An 18837-nucleotide genomic window follows, 5' to 3' on the forward strand; every position below is an offset into this window, starting at 1 on the left:
TGTAATTTGTTTGTTGTTGTGTTTAATAATCCTTTAAATTACAGAAATGGTGCAGAAGAAAAAGCAAACAAATCCATTAGGCCTTTAATTTTAATAATGAAAAATAGTTTGTTTAAACACTAATGTTATTCCAGTATCCAGAAAGCACAATGTAATGCCAATACAAACTACATGATATATATATAAAAAGTTGAAGTTAAATGGATATTTACTACATAATATTTACTGTAAGAAAAAAAAATCATGGTTATCCATAATAATCCATAATTAATCCCAAATATCAGCAGATTAATTGGTCTATAAATAATTAGGACATATCAATATATTTTTGATATACTGTATTTATCAAATAACAGGCATAGAAAAAAAACAATAAATATAAAAATAAATATTTAACAGATTTGTCATATATATATATATATATATATATACTGTATATGACATATCTTACACAAAATAGATTATTGTACAATTTAATGATACAAATTAAGGTAAAGTAAATGCTGAATTTGACAGACAATTATTACAGAACTTATGTACGATTTAATAAATGTAATATTGTAATGCTTAATAAACAGATTATTGATTATAAATGGATTATTAGGCTACTTGACAAGGCTGATTTAGAAATTGTTATTGACCCCTAATTCAACTCAAAATAGCCAAATATCAACAGATTTGTCTATCCATAACTTAAACATTTCAAGCATTTTTATAGTTTAACATATTTTATCAATAAAAATGCATAGAGGAAATAACACGCACAAACGAGCATAAAATGATTATCATACAAACAGTCATGCTTGTTAAGCAGGAAAACAAGCATACATAAAATAATAAGGAAAACCGTCTAGCCTAAAGTGTTATAGCGTGAAAAGACCCATCTAGTCTGTTAACTTTCTAACAGTATAGAGCAGAAAGGGACTTACTTTTGCTAGGGTCCTCCCTCTGTACGCATTAGAGAGAGAGTTTGCGCGTATGTCAGAGGGACTATGGTGGAGGGCTGGTGAAGATGATGGCTGCTCTCTGCGAGGATGGCACATATGGACTCAACTGTGGCCGCAAGAGCGACAGAATATCAGTTTTACATGTCAAACTGACAGAAACAGCCTTTAAAGCGCTGGAAAACTACCAAAACTGTAAGGTGAGTGCTGGAAACCTTAGTTTTATGAAGAGAAAGGGAGAGCGACAGCTTGCTCGCCCAAAAAGGCATTAGATGTATCGAAAACGTTGTTTTATTCCTTTCTAAAAAATGCAACATCTCTTTAAAGTTAATAAACGTTTTCAATTGGCTGTTGTCCTTGTGGAATTGATTGGAAAAGGTTTTTTAATAAAGAAAAAAAGACTCTAGGGAGTCAACATAATGCCAACGCACCATTAACGTAACGTTACCTGCTTTAAACTCTTTGCATGTAATTTCAACTCCACAAACCACTTTCAGTAAATGTTAATACATTTATGAAATCTCACTGATTGAAAGAGATATATTAACGGGTTAAACGTGAAATTATTTTGTTAGTTTTAATGTTGTATTGTGTTTTATACTCGAAAGATGAGCTACAATGCTAACGGTTAGAGAAAACTTTCTTTACAAGTCAAAAACTTCGATTCAGTTGTCTGTCATTTCGACCATTTGATCATTTTATTAAGTTTACAGTCTCTTTAAAGTAAATGTTTAGTGTTACATGCGAAAAAGCCTTGGGAATTGACGAAAATTAAAGTTTGCTGAGCTAGCTGATAGTATGGCTAATGTTACTAGCTGGCAGTCCTCCAACAATGATTAAGTTCATACATGTGGCTATATTTCTTGCTATTTGTTTAACATTCACGACTCTTATTTCAAATAAACATGGTTCAGAATCACAATAAGACCAAATAGAATCTAAGTTTGTCTAATTAACGTCTAAATATGGTTGCTTCGCTAGCTAGTTAGCTATAAAGACTCCTACACACACACCTGAGGAGTTTAATGTGTTTTATTAAAACAAACACGAAAATTAAAGTTTGCTGAGCTAGCTGATAGCATGGATAATGTTATTAGCTGGCAGTCCTCCAACAATGATTAAGTTCATACATGTGGCTATATTTCTTGCTATTTGTTTAACATTCACGACTCTTATTTCAAATAAACATGGTTCAGAATCACAATAAGACCAAATAGAATCTAAGTTTGTCTAATTAACGTCTAAATATGGTTGCTTCGCTGGCTAGTTAGCTATAAAGACTCCTATACACACACCTGAGGAGTTTAATGTGTTTTATTAAAACAAACTGTGTCGTTTTATGCTATAATCTTCGTTTATCATGTGCTAGGCATCCATATTTATCTTAAACGACTTTACAAGTGAATGAATTCAAAAGGATTATTTGTGTGTCATGGTGACTAAGTGGGGAAACCCTTTACCTTTGCATACACGGTTTTAATAGTGCACAAATCATCTTCCTACCATGTAATTTTGATAAATATTCTAAACTAGGTCTGACCACAGGGTTTGTGTGTCATTTCCATTTAGATCATTCAAGTGAGTAGTAGTATAATGTGTGAGTTAGATTTGTAAAAGTGTTCTGAATATATGACACACATAAGGAAATTGATAAAACCTTCTGGGCATTTCTATAATTTCGAAAGGCTGAAAGTTTCAAATAAACATGGTTCAGAATCATAATAAGACCAAATAGAATCTAAGTTTGTCTAATTAACGTCTAAATATGGTTGCTTCGCTAGCTAGTTAGCTATAAAGACTCCTACACACACACCTGAGGAGTTTAATGTGTTTTATTAAAACAAACTGTGTCGTTTTATGCTATAATCTTCGTTTATCATGTGCTAGGCATCCATATTTATCTTAAACGACTTTACAAGTGAATGAATTCAAAAGGATTATTTGTGTGTCATGGTGACTAAGTGGGGAAACCCTTTACCTTTGCATACACGGTTTTAATAGTGCACAAATCATCTTCCTACCATGTAATTTTGATAAATATTCTAAACTAGGTCTGACCACAGGGTTTGTGTGTCATTTCCATTTAGATCATTCAAGTGAGTAGTAGTATAATGTGTGAGTTAGATTTGTAAAAGTGTTCTGAATATATGACACACATAAGGAAATTGATAAAACAAAAAAACCTTCTGGGCATTTCTATAATTTCGAAAGGCTGAAAGAGTTTATATTGGCTTACTAGGAGAAATCAGGCAGCTTCAATGAAGAGCTGCATTGTCTGGACTTTTTTAAAGCTCTACACTGCTCAAAGTGCTTACCAGGCAGTGTTTGACTTAAAGCTACAGCTGGCTTTTTGTAAAAAAGGAGAGAGAAAAAAAACTATGCACCGGGTTCAAAGAGATGGTTCATTCGATCCCAAAAGGCCAAATCCTGGTAGGCCCAAGATTTGCTTTGGGTTGTGGATGATTGGACATTCACCCCATCCATCTAATTCAGGTGTCACCTATAAAGTTAGTCAGCACATTTTGTTTTGAATTTCTCTTAAAAGAGTTAAGTTGAACCTTGAAGCCTGTTTGAGACTAACTTTAGCTTAGTAATCCATCAAGTTCCTGGCTGCCTTTGACTGGCACTGTTTGTCTTTGTTGATGAGGACTTGCATTTTGGTTGATACTCAAAATGTTACAACACACCATCGGGGAGGCCAGATGAACGAGTCTTAAGCTCGGAGCTCACGAACAAAGCACATGCCGTTCCATTGATATTATCTAGCACAATAATAGTTTTTATTATATTTAAGTTATTTTTTATTTTCATGTTACATTTAAGTTTTAGTAATTTTATGTGCTTTTGATTTTTTTATTTGTTTGTTATATTTGTATTTAGCGCTTTTTTTTTAGTTTTAGTAATTTTACTACCTCAAATTAAACTTATTTAACTGTTTTTATCTTATATATTCAGTTTCAGTTTCATTCAAAGGACATGCCGTTCAGTTGACGTTATCTAACATGGAAGCATTCGAAAAATGTTGCGACAAAATATTTAAGGACTGCATAAGGTTACATTACAATCGTGTTGTTTATTGAGTATCACATTGGTGTAAAGAATGTAGTGATCATATCCTTCAGGGCTTAGCGTCCTCCTGTATTAATCGGATAGTAGTAAGGGATTACTTTGTACTTTATCCGTACCATACCTGCCGTAGCTTTGGCGTAATAACGGTTTTTGAAGTGTTCATAATGTTCAGTATTTGGTATTTATAGTGTCTTGTGCACATGTTGTCATGTTCCAGATCTGTTTGTCTTCCAGCTACTGTTCTCAGCCGAGTTTGTGGTTAATCATTATTCATCTTTCGGCAATGGGACAAGACAGTCAGGGCAAAGACAGGGAATGTGTGAACCTCAGCGATGATCCTGGAGCCGTGCCTTATCTTTCGCATGGCTCTAAATGTTGATAATAGATCTTTAATTGCTAAAGCTTGTCTGTAGATTCATTTTTTTATGTTTGATTCACTGAGGAAGCTGTTTGTCACGTGATTTAGGCTGGTTTGCTGCTGAGCACCGTGGAGACTCAACCACAAAGTTGTTGAAATGTATTAAAATTACAATGAACCGCATTGCCCAACAAAATGCAAATTTGTTAACTTATGCAACGGCTGGTGGTTACTATCTTAACTATGCACGATTATATGTAAAGTTATATTTTGTTATTTGCATTTAGCATTGCAACCCCTTTTTTGAGAGTTGAGAGCCACAGGTTTAGGCTTCCAAATCATCAGAGAGCTTAATCGTAGTTCTTCGTACTCCTGTGTAATGTGATCTGATCTAGTCTGTGTGCAAGTGTGCTTGGGGGTGGGGGGTTGTGAAACTTATCTGGTTAAACAAGCCTTTGCAGATGGAGGCTTTGGGCAGTGTTTGAATTTAACTGAAGGTGTATGGTTGCAGGGAAGTGAAGGGTTTGGACTGTGTGGGATGAATTCATGTAAATTGGGACATTTTTGCCATTGAGATGACTGGGAAAAAATGTCCCAATTAACCTGAATTGTAATACTTTATAAAATCACGGCTGATAATGATCCAGTTCCAGTAGAAATGGAAGGTGAAGTTGAGTGTATTGCATTGTGGGAGACCGTGTTCCTTAGAATCTGGTCTGGTTGTAAACTGCACATTTTAGGCCCTTCTGGTATTCTGTGCATGCAGAAAATGCACATACTGTAACTTTTCACAGTATTCATACTACGTGCTGCAGAAATAGTATGCCATTCTTGTATTATAGTTGCACTAATCTCACTGGTTTTCATTGTTTTTCTTAATTACATTAACAGAGGTTTGTTTGGTTGCTTATATTTGATGTTTTGGTGGATGAAATTACTTTTTGGTTGTTTTTGACATTTGAATATTTTCATCTTTTCCAGAATGCACCATCCTCACAGGCGACGATACGTTTTCAGGGTCTTCAAGGGGTAAGTTGACTTTGCATTGCCTGGTAATGAGTTTTACAGCATCTGAATGAGTATCTTCGGTGGCTGAAGTGTGGGCGATACTCATCAAAGCACTCTATAATTGTGAACCTGGTGTCTTAATAGAGAGCCCTCAGCCTTCTGCGGTTTTATTGGGTGGCGTCTTACTGTTCCACTGTGAAAGCGCCTGTTGAACCTCTGACCCTGCACATCATGCTGTAGTTTACTTCAGACGCTGTGTGACTATAAATACTGGGTCAGAGAAGGGTTCCGGTTTTACGCTCATGAATACTCTCTCTAAAGACATAGTGTGCTTAACTAGTGTCTATGCTGCAGTCGACATGTTATTACAAAGCTCTGACTGAGCAGACACAATGAGTCCGTTTCAAAACCTAGTGAGCTGCGATATAGGTAGCCGTCTTCATCCATCAACAGTGATGGATGATCATAGGTGAATCATTTGAAATGCTCTACATGGGCGGCAGCTCCCTTAACTGTCAGTCAAGCGCATCGCAAATATTACTCTTCATGAGAACTGCACAAAAGACTTGACCAGTGTTAACAGTTTTATCCAGTGGAGTTGGGCATCAGCATCTTGCTAGGCTAATAATCTTGCTATGATTTTTGTGATTTTATTTTGTTAAATATTATATATTTAGCTTTTACGTTTTAGTAATTTTAGTAACTGAACTCTTAGTACCTCAAATGCTACTCTTTAATCTCAGTTAGTTGCCAAGGCAACATTTCTAATTTTCATTTATTTATTAAGTCTAATAAATATTTATATTAAATCTAATATTCAGATTTTATTTCAGCTTTACTTCAACTAATCAAACCATTTTTAAAAGGAAGCATATTTCTTTAAAATATAAAGTTTTAAACCACCAAAAGACACCTGTCTACTGCCTAGGTAGCTCACTTGTGTTTTGCTAAGCTGATATTAGTATTTTTTTTATGATCACCTCTATTAGTAGTTAAATAATTACATTTTGTTTTATCTCTGCCCTGTCAGCGCATTAAAATCCCAACGATAGATGCTTCCAATGGCTGTCATAACTTTGACTTTTATCTGTCCAACTATGGCAAAGACAATCCTCAAGGAAGCTTTGAGTGTATCCACCAGTACATATCTAGGTAAGGGCTGAGCAAGTTTCTTGTGTGTCAAAACTATTGCTCATTTTGCTGTCATTTCTCATTCGTAACTGCTCTTCGTGTCCGTTAGCTCTGGAGTCCCCCATCTGTCCTCCCTGGGAACGATTCAAGACAAAATCACAGTATGTGCCACCAATGACTCTTACCAGGTGACCAAAGAGCGAGTGACCAAAGCAGAGGAGGGTAAAAGCAAAAACAGCACCAAATTCATCAGACCCGGAGGACCGTTCAGAGGTTTGATATTAATGCGCTCTATTTTATCTCCTGTAACATGCGCACAAACACATTCTGGTCACTGATATTTGGAGAGTACCCAGAAATACAAGTTAAAAATGACCCTAGGTTAACAGTTTCAAGTGTGAAAACTCTATGCAGTTTAATTTAACATTTTCAGCATTTCCATTTAATTTCCTGTTGGCGTTTCAATCGAAACGTTTCTGTTTCAAAGAATATTTCTATACATCTGATGATTATCTACACAGGATGGGGTTTTCTTTTCAGTTTCTGTTTTCATTTCCTAATTTAGATCTGCATGTAGTACATCGTTACATGAATTTGCTCATTTCTAGATTGAAATAGACTAATTATTGTGCCATTTTGTGATCATGCAGATCTCCTCATATTTTTCACATTGACCTGCAACTCTCGGCCAGTTCAGTTGTAACAGTCTCATAACGTCTGCGTTAAACCAATTGGGAGCTTTACGGAGAGTGATGTATGGATTAGGGTCAAGAGAAAAAGCAAGTAAAAGTTCATCCTATTTATCTGATGTGGCTAAGTCGTGGCACAACCCATGTCTCCAAGATTACTGATGTGCACCACATAGAGATGTGTGGAAGTGGAAAGTGAGAAACTGAATCTTTCAGGTTATTGTCACCTGCTTAGGTTGTTAAATGAAATCAGCATTTTTTGCATTTTACAAACTGCAGGGGGGAGACGATGCTGCAACTCCAGAGACCAGTTTTATCTCATGTTTTAAAAACGGTATCACCATTTAGGAAATAAAGAGAACCCTATTTCACCCCTGCCAGACAAAACCTGTCTCTCAGCACCTGTTCAGCTGTCACTCCCCTCTGGGAGCCCCCATTCTCCGGACCACAGCTGGCTTCCACCACGAAACTGGAAAAGTCAGTTTCACCCCCATCCCTCGGCGCTAAGCCGCAGGGGAGGAGTGATCGCGGTGCGTTTGCATTTTACACAGCAAAAGGAAGTGCAAGAAAGAGGGTTTGTGGTGTAAGGCTTTGCAGCAGCTGGTTCTCAGGAAACCACGTTACACTCTTTTGTTTGTGCTTAATCTGAGAGACACAAGCAAGTTGGAAATGGTGCAGATTTGTCATAATCCAGAGTTTAAATTATCTTCTCTTCCTTGATTCCTCCCAGTCTGCCATACATGTGTGATGGCCAAAGCTTATTATCCACTGACGTAAGAGTTTCACCTGACCTGCTGGAGGTGAGACAGTGAAAGTTTGCGTCTGGATGTCGTCCAGTCATCGGCACATGTTTGGGCAAACCAAGGGAGAGTTCGTAAGAGAAAGATGTAGGAAGTAGGATGGTTAAAGAGTCACTATGTGTCACTACTTGTGAGAAACTTCATAATAGAGGAAACTTATCTGTGACACTTAAAACTCTGAAGTATGTACTTCAGCATTGTTTTGAGAATGCATACTTTTGTTTGTATGGATCCTAATTTTAGATTTAGGGTGTGGGGATGAAAAAAGTATTGGTACTCAATATGGTGTCAATGTACTCAACATCTGACTGATGTGGCTGCTTTTAAATGCTCACATGCTTATTTTTGGATACTCTAAAAATACTAAAGCAGTAAGTAATTAAAATTCATTTTGCAAGATTAAAATTTGCAACTTCAGTCTTGCATTCGTTGATTCTCTTCTGAGAAAAATTAGGCAAGCATGAGGTTTTTTAGGCTGCATTAGACACCAATAGAAATGATAATACCATCTGGATACTTGGTTTAGCATTAATCTTAATCTTGCACACAGTATAGAATGGGATAGTATGTGAATTAGTCCTTGAGAACATGGTCCAACATGTATTCCCCCAGTTTCACAGACAAGGCTTAAGCCTAGTCCCAGACTGTTTCAACTGAAATAAACTTGCACTGACTGGTCTTAAAATATATCAGTGCCATTGTTTTGTCTGAAGATGTACACCAGTAATGTTTTTTCTAAGACATGTTAATAAAAATGACTTAAATGTCCTAATTGAACTATGGCCTAATCCTGGTTTAGTCTAAGCCCCGTCTGTGAAACCGGGCCATTATATACCAAATTAAAGTATTAACAGACCTCTTAATGATAAATATTTCACTGTTGTAATCGCACTGTCTCTCTGTGAATGTTGTTTTGGCATAGACAAAAAAGTCCAGCACCGAAAACCGGCCCCGTCAGCCCCCGACCCGGTTCCAGAGAGGAAGCAGACCACCCCCCTCAACCCAGCCAACACCATCCGCAAGTGCCTTACCAACAACCCCGTATCGCAACGGCCATACCGGGACCGCGTCGTTCACCTTTTGGCCCTGCGCTCTTACAAGAAACTAGAGCTGCTCGGCAGGCTGCAAAGAGATGGCATCAGCCAGAAAGACCGCAGCTCTTTGGGCTCTATACTACATCAGGTAAGAGTGAAATTGTGGATTGGAATCAGTTCACTTTTTAGAATTAAAGCAACCATTAAGCTTCATTGACAGCAGGTGTAATGTTATAATTAAACACAAGTTTTAACAGAAGACTTCTAAAATTGGTCTCATTCACTTCCATTTTAAGTGCTCCACTGTAACCCTAATTTTTGTTGGATGCTCTCAATTGCATTTAACTTGTATTTAACCTGAAATATTAGTTTAATGTTTAAAGAGCAAGATGAAAGACTAGAAAGGCATTAATCTAAATGCAACTTGAGGACTGTCATAATCGTACATATTAGTTTATGATAGGTCACAGAGACTTGAAGCATAGATCGCATCAAATCACAGCTGGAATCTGCCCGCATGCTACAGACTCGCAGCACTATTGCAGAAGCACAGTGTCACGTAATGTAAGTCACCATTTAACAGCCCAAACACAAAGACTTGCATTCACCTCAGCTGAATGTATAGCACGTGACAAATTAGGCAACCATAAATTAAACCTATTAAAGTAATTATGCACATGCATTCACCCTCAAACAGCTCATGCTGAAGAGACCAGCTTACTTCATTTCAGTCAATCTAAGGTCATACTGTTGACAGTCGTCATATTTGAATGGCTTTTGTCATCAAGAGGGGTAGAAGTTGCAATTTCGGTTCTCCCTGCTAGTTTAAAAGGAGAAATACCATGGTTGTTGTCCTTTTCTATGAAGTCTAGAAGGAATTAATTCAGGCTTTGAAAAGGGGAAGTATGAAACGAGCTTCTCTCCTTCTTTGGAAATGCAAGAAGGACTGAGAATCTGAAACGGTCCCCTCACTGGGTTGTAACTTAAGAAGTAACTGTCCATTTGCATTACTATTTATAGTAATGCTTAAGTATGCCGACTTAAACAAGTATTCAAAGTGTGGTTTCAACCTCCTATCATATGTGTATATGTAGCTTAGTTGCTAAAAATAAAATATAATGACTATATAAATAATTAAAAATACAAAAAAAATGGTTACAACAGTACTAATCATTAAATTTAACATAAAATTAGATTCACATCATGTTAGTTTAATACCTTGTTCAGTGTTTGTTCAAATCCAGGCTTGCCTTAGCAAGCACCACTTAAGTTAATTACATTTTAAAACCCATTTTAACAGCCACTCTTCCCTGTTTTTTTTTTACCCATTTAAAAATATTAATAGAGGTCCTTTTAAATAAATCTTCCTATGTCCCATATTTAATCAGAGAAAGGAAACCAATCAATGTAATATTTTCCATTCTTTTAGGTGGCCAATCTAAACCCTAAGGATAACTCGTATTCGCTGAAGGACTTTATCTTCCATGAGGTCCAGAGGGACTGGCCGGGCTACACGGAGGATGAACGGGTTCAATGTGACAGGATCCTGGCACGGTAAGACTCACCGGTCACATGCAATTAAAAGAAGAATGACTCTTTAATTGAACATGAATCATTTTTGAGAGCCAGTACAAGAGATCCCAAGAGTATTTGACAAAGCTTAAATTAGTTTTTTCCCTTCAACAGTAAATTGGGCTTGAATTCAGAGTCTGTATCTTCCAGCAGTCCAACCAAAGAGCCAACGTCCCCACTGGTAAGACACATACTACAGTATAAACCAGTTTTATATTGATATTCTTCTTTTCTTCTTTTTTTTTCTTTTTTTTCATATATTTAAATAAAGAATATATAAATAGTTATGAATATATTTTTAAAAAAAATTATCATATAATATGTATATATGTATTAAAGTAAAAGATATCAGTATATTGTTATAAATAAATTATATTTTAAATGCATTGATAAAAATATTATATTAAAAAGTATATTAATATAAAATAAATGTCTATAATGTATATTATGAACCACATACAAAAATTACCTCTCTTTGCACATCAATGAATTTGCAGACCCAAGAATTATGATTTGTTTCTTGCTCTTCAGAAACGCCAACCTGAGACTGACTTCATTGACCCTCTGATGTCTAAGAAGCCCCGAATCTCCCATCTCCGTAACCGAGGAACCCCCTCCGCTTCAGGTCGTCATTCTTCAGAGACTGAGGACAAAAAACCCGCACCCATGGCCGCTTGCCCAGGACCCTCTTTTCACCCTCCCCCTGTCACGGCCTCAAGTTCAAACTCCCCCAGTACACCGGAGGGCCGGGGGTCTCAGGACCTGCCCCTGGACCAGAGCTCTATATGTGGGAACTCCTCGGAGAGCTACGCCCGCAACAGCCACACGCCCAGCCCACCCAGCCAGCCGGTTTCCACCACGTCCCCCTTGTCCTTCTCCACCTGTACCGTCTCCACAACCACCATTACCTCCTCTACTACCACCAGCAGCGGCCACTGTGTTTCTTCTGCCATGTCTCCTACAGCCAGCCGTGATGGCAATGGCAGCAAAAAACCCAAGAAGTCCAAGAAGCACAAAGATAAAGAGAGGAAGCGAGAAGGAGAGCAAAAGAAGGATAAGGACCGAAAGAGGGATAGAGAGCATCACAGGGAGGATCACTGCGATAAGGAAGCACAGCCCAGGAAGAAACATCGGAATGAGGCAGAACAAAAACACATTCCTGCCAACATCAGTCACGAATCGGACAGAGAAGGTTTGTTTTGCCATGTCCTATGCAGTTTGTGGTGTTAACATTATTGAATAATTGATTATTATAAAAATAATAATAATAATAAATTCTTAGATGCATGCCAGCTATTTTGAATGAAAGATTTGTTAAGCTTGTTGTCAGGCCTGATGATAGGCTTGATTTATGTTCCATTTGCCTTTGGCCCTTGAACTTTAGTTCACAACAACATATTTAGGTTAGTCCGTTACTAAGACACAAAAGATCATGTGTTACGTCGTGTGCTTGTGAGAGGGCAGATTTCCATGTTTCTACATGACTGGTGTGTCTCTTTACAGCTGGCAAAGACAAGCCTGTCAACAGCACTGAACTTCCAGTCCCAACAAAACCCGATTACATAGTGTGAGTGAACTTTGACTCGTTTATAGTGTGTCATTCTGCATAAACCCTCTGCATCACATACAGTAATAATATAATAAAATAAAATTATGTATTTAAATAATTCTATATTTATAAATACATTTGTGTTCTATATTTTAATATATATTTTATTATATTCTATTATAGAATTTCATATATAATTTGTAATTATATTATTTATCTCTTATAAAAATGTTTAATTTATTTTAATTTATAATATTTTTTATAATTTATTATTTTTATTAGACTATATATACTGTGTGTGAATGTATGTATATATATGAGAAATGCGCAAAAGATCTGAGACCTATTTAGAGTCTCATTGTCCTTGTGTTGTTTTATTGCAGTAAGTACACAGCAGTGATATCTATGGATCAGAGGCAGCACTATAAGAATGACTTCAACGCAGAATATGATGAGTATCGCATCCTTCATGCCCGCGTAGAGAGTGTTACTCGTCGTTTTACAAAACTGGACGCCCAGTGTAGACGACTGGCACCAGGAACTAAAAAGTACCAGGTAGGAGAACAAGATTTTTGTTCTTGTTATACTGCTCTTTATATAAAGAACTGTGTATATTTATGTGTATGTATATTTTTGTATCCCAAGTAGTAAGTGTTTTTCTTGTCTTTCCTAACAGGAAGTACATGAACAGGTGCTGCAAGAATATAAAAAAATTAAACGAGTAAGTGTAACTGTGCATGTCTTACCCATCTGGGTCCTTTAGACCGCAAGTAAACAATAAAAATTGTATGTTAATTGACACATTATGTTTGCTTTACAGCACAGCCCAAACTATTATGAAGAAAAACAGCGCTGTGAGTACCTGCACAACAAACTGGCCCACATCAAACGGCTCATCGCTGACTTCGACCAGCGGAGGGCACAGTCCTGGCTGTAGGGCACGGGACCAAGCAACCCCCTCAGCCAATTAAAGCGCTCTTCAGCTGAAGGACCATCTTTAGAGGAGTGTGGGAATCAAACAGCTCCTTATTTATTCTATTTACAGATTCCCCACTCACCTGTTTTCCCATATCTGGCCTTCTTCATAACTCTATATCATGTTTTCTTCCTTTTTCATCCTTTCCCATACCTTTTCATTCATTCCTTTTCTTTCTTTTTGAAGGACTTTTCAAAAGAAAAAAGGACAGCAAAGAAAAATTTAACTTTTTGAATGCAAAAAGAAAGTTCACAATGCAAAACCGTGGGCCTTACAGCTCGTATTTCTTGAAGCCTTTTGCACAGGGGTGATCGAGCCAGTACATGTGAAAAAGTGGCCATAAAAGAGGGGGTTTCCAAGTGCCTTGAGACTTCCTTTCTCCCGATGGCCCTGTTTTTTTCTTTCTTTGAACAGCATCAGTATTCACACCCACAGTGCAAATGATGCCTTAAGGTATTCAGACATATATCGATGTGGCGTCAGTGAGACTTACAAGCACCCGGGGCAGTGGGGAGAAATTATTATGACCTGATCACAGGTCCAGCGCACATTCATGGAAGGTGTGATCGATGTTTGCTTTTGTGTGTGTGTGTGTGTGTATATGTGTGTGTGTGTGTGAGTGAGAGAGAAAGTGGCGAGTGAAAATTGTCAGTGTTTTGTTCATTTTTGGGAAGGATTGTGGGTCAGAAACTACAGGTAGAGAGAGGCTCTGGGAGGAGGTTTGGATATAAATTATATAAAAGAGAAAAAAAAACAGAAAACAAAAATCCCCCAAAAAAAGCTGCTATATTTTTTCTTTTTATTTGAACAGCCAGAGCCTTCGGGATCAATCTGGCTCGTGTTACATGTTCTTAATTTGGGCCTGCTCTGTTTAAGAAAATGATTGTACCATCTTGAAGGCAAAGATGCTACTGATTTATGAGAAAATGCATCGAGCAGAGGCAGACCTGTATATCCATTTCAAATGTATTCATTAATTATTACAAGTCTCAGAACAGAGTTATTTATGAAATATGAATAGAATTATATATTTTTTGTTTTCATTTTGAATTAAAAGGAATTGCTGGAATTTTGAGTATTGAAAAAAGAAACTGGTCAAATATGCATAAAAGTCTTTATTTCACGGTATCATTAGTGATTAAACTTCTTAAAGATTAAGGGAAACGGTATGTTTACAAAACCTGTGTGATAAGAAGTTTTGCCAAAAAAAAGTGATAAAAATTAAACGAAAATGCTTTCAATCCTATGTTGATAGTCTGGAATAAAACGCATTTCTCTGAGTGAAATGACCCTTTGTTATCTAAAAGGAGATGGTGGTCGAACACTTACAGTGTCTTGATATAATTATTTTCTTTGATCTTTGTTTAGGGAAAAGATCCAGAATGCAGCTTTGTGAATCAGCTTTGAGAAAAAAAGAAGAAAAAAAACATTGCTTGCAATTATGCAAATTCTCACTGGATCAAATAGCTCCATGGTGGATTCTGATTGGCTAGTTGATTCTTGAGGCTTGCTGCATTGTATTTGCACATTTTAAGATGTCTTTTTGAGATCTGAAAACAAATCATCTCTCTCCTCTTATGATCACAATTATTCCATTGTTAAAGACTGGGAGGTGTTTCCTTTGTTTTCCAGTGTTGTAAATTGAAATTGGAAAAACCTGAGTGAGCCATTCTCAAAATAACCATTGACGAATGTTCGTTTTCAGTATTTGGGGCGGCAGATGGCATCTTACTTGCTTTTTTAAGGGGCTTACATGTTATCAAACTCCCCTAGATGTTCTGTTGTGTGAGCTTCGGTTCATTTTAGTTGCCGTTTATAGACTGGACGCAATGTCTGGTGACAACCAAATACAAGTCGTGGTTATTTAACAGAGAACTATAGCAGCACTTTACTACTTATTTCCTCAGCATTCAAATAGCCTCCACACTGAACCCTAAAGATTTGGGATGACACTAAGAAGTGTTGCTTGGAAAGGAGAATGTGCATCTACACATCGAACTCTGTATCGTTGTAATTTGGGTTGGGTGGGGAAGTATTTGGTGATGTGTGACCAACACCTGGTTTCTTTCCCTTTTGAGGAAGAGACTGTGCCTCTGACACCACTAAAGAGAGATGTTAATGTTGGATAATAAGCCAAGAATCTCATAACACTGTCATCTCTTGTTTTAAAGGTGGGATGGGGGTTGTTTCAGACTGTAAGAGAATTCCTGACCTGTCCACCTAAACATGTATTAAATCAGTTCAATAAAATGTGAACTTGACATTTATCTGCCTTGCTTTTTTTTCCCCCTACGAGTGCATATTACTTTATTTTTACTGCTTATATTTTATACAGTTCATTAGAACATGCATCACTCTAATTTAAATCTATAATATTAAAAATCTGTTTGTATGATTTTGCAATCATATCTAATTGATATTAACAGGACATACAACTGAAATATGTTAAATGATCATTATTACCCTCGTGTAAAGTGCCATTTAAGTCTCTCTACATTTTTTTTTTATCAAGAAATTAGAATAAATGTGGTTAATGCTTGAGTGTTCTGAATGAGTCATTGAATTATTCACCCAAAAGAATCGTTAACAACACCAAGTCGTTCACGACCGAAACAAGTATAAGTGAGTAAGTGTCTACAAATCTCCAGCAAGCAACTCTAGAAAAATACGCATTTTGCTAACTGACTTTTATCAAGGTATAAAATACAAGAAAACAATAGCCTATATAAATTCTGAGTACCACCAATGTCCTTAATTGTGTATAACCATGAGTAATGTTTTACATAAATCTCGTTCAGTGCTCCGGCTCCAAACATGTTTACAGTGAATGAAGGAGGCGTATCGGTTTACAGACCCAACCAATGAAATACGTTTTCACGGACCACACTCGAATCCTATTGGTTTGTACCATCGTCAGTTTTTGAAGTCAAGCTGTCACACAAAAGACAACCATAAACAAAGGTGAAAGAGAACGATTCGTTCCCTTAAAAGATTCGTTCAAAAAACCAAATTCGTTCATAAACACCAGTCGTGCCTCCAACCCATTTTAAAGGGGTCATATGATGCGATTTAAATTTTTTCTTTCTCTTTGGAGTGTTACAAGCTCTTGGGGCATAAAGAAGATCTGTAAAGTTGCAAAGACTAAAGTCTCAAATCCAAAGAGATATTCTTTATAAAAGTAAAGAGTCAACCACGCCTACCTAAAACGGTTCGTTCTAACACGCCCCCACATGTCTACGTCACGATGTGGGAAGATTTGCATAACGCCGCCCAAATGTTCACGCAAAGAAAGAAGGCATAACTTTTATTCTCACTGTTGCCGCCGCTGCCATGTTGTGGAGTCGCTGTGTGTTTCGTTGTGAAAGCGAAACTACTTTGTTTGGTCTTCCAAAAGAGGACACAACTAGAAATCAGTGGTTGTATTTACAACACTGTTCCAGAACAGTTCAACCCAAATATTCAGATGTGTGCTGCGCATTTTATGGAGGACGGATGAGGACTGTTTCCTGAACCAGTAGCCTAAGGGGCCGTTCACATATAGCGTCTTTTGTGCGCTCAAGTTTGTTATTTCAAATGTAGACGCGCGGCAGGCGCGCTCATAATGGAAGCGACGCTCATTTTTTCCAGGCGCGTCCGCGCGCATCGAGATAAAAACATTTCAACTTTTCAGAAAGCCGCAAGCGCACCGTGGGTCATTTGACAAGAACCAACCAATCAGCTTCATCCTATCCCGTAACAACATTGAAAGCTCAGCCAAGATGAAGGAACAGCTAATCATAGCTGTACAGGGATAGCCATTTTTAAATACATTTTCAGTATTATTAGGCCTATATATTATTATGGTGGTAAATATGGCGACATTGTTTTTACTCGCTTATTCACACAAATGCTGAGTCACCAATTGACCAGCAGCTTTGGCCCTGCCCATTGCATGTTAGTCATATGCTTTATTCGTTTGCCATGTAATTTATTACATTTATTTACATCCATGTATTCTCCATGTATTCTTTGCAGCTATCGTGTCTCTGGACCGGAGCAGATTGTGTGTGCGGTGGTTAGCGTGACAGCGCGAAACCAGACTTCTTTTTTTCCTCAATGGAAAGCATATTTACACTGTTTGAATCGTTCCCTGTCCCCTATATAGTGCACTTCACTGTACAGAAAATACTAATTCTGTGGACAAGTGACCGATTGCAGCCGCAGCTTCAGCGTCTATTTTATAGTGTAGGGGGTGGGCGCTTCGGATTCTAGAGAGCATTTGAATAGTCAGAACGTAACATTTCCGTCACACGCTTTAGGCATTCGGCCAATCACAACGCACTGGATAGCTGGCCAATCAGAGCACACCTCGCTTTTTTAGAACGATGAGCTTTGGGCATAGGGGAGAAACAATAATGTACATTATATGGAAAAGAATGTGTTTTTTGAACCTTAAACCGCATAAACACATTGCATTACACCAAATGCACAACATAATGTTCTTTTTAGCAACGTCATATGACCCCTTTAAATTTTACCGAGGTGTGGTTAATTTTAATCCCGCCTTACTTTGAAGGGTGTGAACCGACGGGAACTACATGACTCACAAAGCCAGGAAAATAGCTGTTTCGTTTTGACTTCCCTGGAGTCGTGAACAGCTGTGCTTGTTACGTTAAGAGCAATGGCAGAATTGGTTAAGGCGCAAATTAAGGGTGACAAAGTAGTTGTGTTTCTGAAGCCAACCTGCCCTTACTGCATACTCGCTAAGGATGTTTTGTCAAAGTATAAATTCAAAAGTGGACACTTAGAGTTGATTGACATCACCGGACGCAGTGACATGGGCAGCATACAAGACTATCTGCAACAGATCACAGGCGCGCGCACCGTGAGTACTTATAATGGTGTTTTATATAATATATATATGGTAACATTTTTGTTATATTAGACCAGACCGTCAGTCATTGCGTCACACTGCCACAGTTACATGAATTCTAAATATAAACTAAATGTATTAACTTCAAACAAAACTTTTTTTTTATCTTAAAGTAAATTTTCAGTATTATTAGGCCTAACGTTATATATTATTATGGTGGTAAATATGGCGACATTGTTTTTACTCGCTTATTCACACAAATGCTGAGTCACCAATTTACCAGCAGCTTTGGCCCTGCCCATTGCATGTTAGTCATATGCTTTATTCGTTTGCCATGTAATTTATTACATTTATTTACATCCATGTATTCTTCATGTATTCTTTGCAGGTTCCTCGGGTCTTCATAGGGGAACAGTGCATTGGAGGAGGAAGTGATGTCGACGGTCTGGACCGTTCTGGAAAACTGGAGGGCATGTTGCAGGCAATTGGATCTCTGCAGTGAAGGTATGCTACACAGTCCTTCTTTATAAAATATTAAAGGGGTCATATGATGCGATTTCATTTTTTCCTTTCTCTTTGGAGTGTTACAAGCTCTTGGTGCATAAAGAAGATCTGTAAAGTTGCAAAGACTAAAGTCTCAAATCCAAAGAGATATTCTTTATAAAAGTTAAGAGTTAGCCACACCTACCTAAAACGGCTCGTTCGAACACGCCCCCACATATCTACCTCACTATGCGGGAAGATTTGCATAACGCCGCCCAAACGTTCACGCAAAGAAAGAAGGCGTAACTTAAAAATATTTGGCTGCACAACTGTTGATAATTCTAATAATAAATCAGCATATTAGAATGATTT

At 37.4% G+C, this 18837-nt stretch overlaps 1 protein-coding gene across 1 annotated transcript; it reads left to right on the plus strand.

The window, feature by feature from the left end:
- Positions 1–941: 941 nt before the first annotated feature.
- ell2 (elongation factor for RNA polymerase II 2) lies at positions 942–15215 on the plus strand. The gene is made up of 12 exons (XM_016551873.1): positions 942–1144; positions 5353–5400; positions 6410–6531; positions 6620–6783; positions 8922–9181; positions 10463–10587; positions 10720–10786; positions 11137–11797; positions 12109–12172; positions 12538–12709; positions 12831–12875; positions 12975–15215. The coding sequence occupies exons 1-12, from the start codon at positions 1013–1015 to the stop codon at positions 13089–13091; spliced, it is 1977 nt and encodes a 658-aa protein (XP_016407359.1). The 5' UTR covers positions 942–1012; the 3' UTR covers positions 13092–15215.
- The last annotated feature ends 3622 nt before the right edge of the window (positions 15216–18837 follow it).

Source organism: Sinocyclocheilus rhinocerous, unplaced genomic scaffold (assembly GCF_001515625.1).
Source record: "Sinocyclocheilus rhinocerous isolate Xijiao unplaced genomic scaffold, SAMN03320098_v1.1 scaffold585, whole genome shotgun sequence".
Lineage (NCBI taxonomy): Eukaryota > Metazoa > Chordata > Actinopteri > Cypriniformes > Cyprinidae > Sinocyclocheilus > Sinocyclocheilus rhinocerous.